The following is a 3,660-nucleotide window of genomic DNA, read 5'->3' on the forward strand; positions in this document are numbered from 1 at the left end:
TTTTTTTTAGGCAAGGGGTGAACAGGAACCTGGGGAGGGACATAAATAAACCCCAACCACACGTGCACCCCTCCCTGAGGTCTCCTCTGGGACCTTCCACTGTTCTCCTCCAAGATCCTTCTGAATTGCAGGTGAGAGACTCAGAGCAGAACCACAGGGCCCGCAGCTCCCCGGGGCCTGGCCAGGACAGGGCTCCCCACAGGCCCCGGGGTCGCTCCCGCAGCTCCTCCCGCTCCCCCCAGAGACATTCCAGCAAGAGGAACTCGGAGCAATCCGGCTCCAGGGGCTCGGGATCTCCTTCCAAACACGGCAAACAGTGAGTGTGGGTGACCTGGCTCGGGGGGGGGGAAATTCCCTGGGATCAAAATCCCTCCAGTTCCATCTCCTGCCACTTTTGTGTCCTGACGTTATTGCTCAGTGCTGGGTGGAAAGGTGGGAAGGGCAGGAGCTGTCCAGGAGCACCCAGGGAGCTGCTGGAGGGGACAATCCCACTCTTCATTTGGGACACCCTCTCTAATCACACCCTTTGGGTATTGCTTGTGACTCTGCTTTATTTGGGCTACCAGTTCTCTTCAGACTCGTAATTTAGAATTAGAATTCATAATTTATAAATTAGAATAGATACAACAGAAAAGATGTAGAATTACCTTTTTTTAAATGCATATAAAATCATGGAGCAGGTTTGCTGATGAAGTAATTAGAACTGAGTAAAAAAGTAAATTTATAAGAAGTATAATTAAGAATCATTAGAATTTGTTTGCAGGGTGGACAGGTAACAGCCCTGCAGCTGTGGGGGGTGTCCTGGCTTCAGAATGTGCTAATAAAGCCAGGGAATGTTCAGAAATGTGATGATCTGTGCTAACAAGGGCGTTTTTTGGGTTGCAGGCACAGCAGTCGGGAGGAGAAGGGCAGAGCCAGGAGCCCTTCCCCCAAAAAGAGCTACCGGCGCCAGCACCCCCCGGGTTACACCAGGTGAGGGGGGCTGAGAACCAGCTGGGTGCAGCCTGTGAACCAGGTCTGAACCACAGCAGAGCAGATCAGGTGTCCAGAAAGTCAGACACAGAGTCCTCGAGGGCTCACTGGGTGCTCCTGGGCTTGGCTGTTACGTGACACCTTGGACACCTTCCCAAAAACCCATCCGTGGGGTCGCCGGTTCCTCCTGCCAGGCAGGAGGGAATGTGAGGTGTCTTTGTCCCGTGGGCTGTTAATTAGGAGGTTCTGTTTCACTGCCATCAGGCAAAAAGGACCTCGACAGCATCATCTTACAGGTCAGTTAAACACAGGGAGGCTGAAAAGGGGGAGGAAAGAGGCTCTTGCTGGGCCGTGGTGAAGCTGAATATTGAGATGTATGAAGCTGAATATTTAAAAGCTTTGTTGGTTGGCCACCAGAGAGAAAACCATGCTAAATACCCCTAATTTGGGGCATTATAAGTCATCTTTGGTGGTTGGACTTGATGACCTTAAAGGTCTTTTCCAGCCTTAATCAATCCTATGGTCTTAAGGAATGGAAAACGAGGGCCTGGTGTGCTGTTGGTTGACAGCAGTGGTGGTTTCTACCCAAACAGAAAACTCTCTCCAGAGGAACTGGAGCGTAAACGGCAGGAAATGATGGAAAATGCCAAGTGGAGGGAAGAGGAGAGAGCAAACAACCTCAGGAAACACAGGAAGGAGGAGGAGCTGGAGCGGGAGCTGGAGAAACTCGACGCCAGGGATGGGAAGTTCTTCCAGTGAGTCTTTTCCCTCCTTCTCATTCGGGGGAAATCCAGGCCACAGCTTCTGAGTGAGGGCCTCAAGCTTTGGGATGTTCCAGATCATGGTGTAGGATCCATCTCCACTGTGTTTTACAGTAGAACATCTGCTGTTCCCACATTCTCCTCTTAGCCCAAAAGGTGCTTATTTCTGGGGTGGCCTTGACAGTCAGACTCAGGAAACAGCAACCAGCTGTGTTTTGCCAACCTGTAGAAATAAAAACCCACCAACCTCCAGGTGGTGTTTCACATGCAGATATTTAGAAATTTTCTGGTTTTAAGTGCTTGAAACACTCTTGGGCCTGCAAGTGCCTAAACACACTTAGTGGTAACTTAGCCCTTGTAGCCATGGCAGGCAAAAGGATTTGGAGTGACACCTTCCAGAGGGTGCAAGAAAGATCCCATGGCAGTTTTATTCTGCAGGCTCTAGAGATTAATCAGAGGAGAACATGTTCTTGAGTGCAGACCACAGAACCACGAGATGGTTTGGTTTGGGTTGGGAGGGACCTTAAAGCCCATCCAGGGACACCTTCCACTATCCCAGGTTGCTCCAACCTGGCCTTGGACACTTCCAGGGATGGGGCAGCCACAGCTTCTCTGGGAATTCCATTCCAACCCCTCACCACCCTCAGAGGGAGAAATTTTTCCCCAGTATCCAATCTCTAATCTAAACCTCCTCTCTTCCAGTTTAAAATCTGATTTTTTCCCTCTGTTCCAATTCCCTGCAGCCGTTTAAAGCTGGAGAGTGCTTCCACCTCCACCCTGGAGGAGCGTGTGAAGAGGAACATCCACTCCCTGCAGAGGACTCCTGCTGCCTTGGAAAAGAACTTTATGCAGAGATGAGGCTTGTTCTCCCTCTGCTCCTGTGCAGCAGTTAAATGGACTCTTGTTCCCAGAGGTGAGAGCCCTCCAGCACAGCCTCACTGCTCTCTCCAGGAACACTTCCCATCTCCCAGAGGTGCTGGATCTCTGTGCTGAGCCCAGGGTGTGCTCAGGACTGGGGGCACTGGGAGTACTTTTGTAGTGGGTGGGACCTTGGCTGGGGAACTCGTGAGCCTCTGTGGTCCATTTTTAACGTCTTACCAGAGCTTTTCCTTCCCTCTCCCCACCTTGACTGGTGTCACTTTTGTATATTGTTACCAAATTGTGCCAGGTGGTCACTGCTTCCTACTACCGAGCTCTTTATAGGCCAGAGCTAAACAGCTATTTTTATTAATCCTTAAAAATCAGAGCAGAACCAATTGACATGTGAGTTAATTTCGTGGACTTTGATAAAACCACACGAGCCCTGTCCATCCTGTCACCATTTCAGGTGTGCAGGGTGTGATGTTAGGCCAGTCTCAGAGTATCTGTGGCCATTATTTGGTTGCTCACAGATTTCACTGGTATTTGACCCAAAAGAAGCTGCTTCCAGGGGAAGGGAAATGAGCAGAGCGTAGCTGGGTACAGCAGACATTTCTCTGGGATTTTGTACTGTAAGTAATGTGTATATGTACAGCGGTGTAGATTTATTTTGTCTTTTTAATTAAGAAACTTCACTGTCATTTGTTAAAGCTTCTTTGTGGCTCTCGGGTGGGGTGGGAGGGGCGGGGGGGTGAATTCGCTGGGGGGGGAAGGTTTGGTGAAGGTGTAGGAGGCTGTGGGAGCCCCTTCTGGGGTGTATCCATCCCTCAGGACCGTCCCTGTGCCGGAGGGGTCGCGGGTGGGCCCCACGAGGGATCTGTCCCGGGGGGTCCCGGGCCGGCCCCGGCCGCGCTCTGGCCCTTTAAACGGCGGCGCGTGACGTGGGAAACAGCCCATTCATAATTCCAGCCGCCTCGCCGCTGATTGGCCCGCTGGCAGCGGGGGCGTGGCCTGGGCGGGCGCCTCACACCGGCTGGGCGAGACCATCTCCGCGAAGAGGAGGAGGGAA

The 3,660-nt window shown here is 51.7% G+C and overlaps 1 protein-coding gene across 2 annotated transcripts in view; it reads left to right on the forward strand.

Moving 5' to 3' along the window:
* Positions 1–3,292, forward strand: part of CWC25 (CWC25 spliceosome associated protein homolog) — a 5,649-nt gene extending 2,357 nt beyond the window's left edge. The window contains exons 5-8 of one of the 2 annotated variants that reach the window (XM_029965853.1): positions 132–316; positions 886–972; positions 1,566–1,727; positions 2,477–3,292. In XM_029965853.1, coding sequence (XP_029821713.1) covers positions 132–316; positions 886–972; positions 1,566–1,727; positions 2,477–2,591 — 549 coding nt within the window. In that variant the 3' untranslated portion in view covers positions 2,592–3,292. The remainder of the gene's footprint in view (positions 1–131; positions 317–885; positions 973–1,565; positions 1,728–2,476) is intronic. The other variant, XM_029965854.1, reaches the window with a different exon arrangement.
* Positions 3,293–3,660: the final 368 nt, after the last annotated feature.

The sequence above is a fragment of the Manacus vitellinus genome, unplaced genomic scaffold (assembly GCF_001715985.3).
Source record: "Manacus vitellinus isolate BGI_N305 unplaced genomic scaffold, ASM171598v3 scaffold_120_pilon, whole genome shotgun sequence".
In the NCBI taxonomy this organism is placed as follows: Eukaryota; Metazoa; Chordata; class Aves; order Passeriformes; family Pipridae; genus Manacus; species Manacus vitellinus.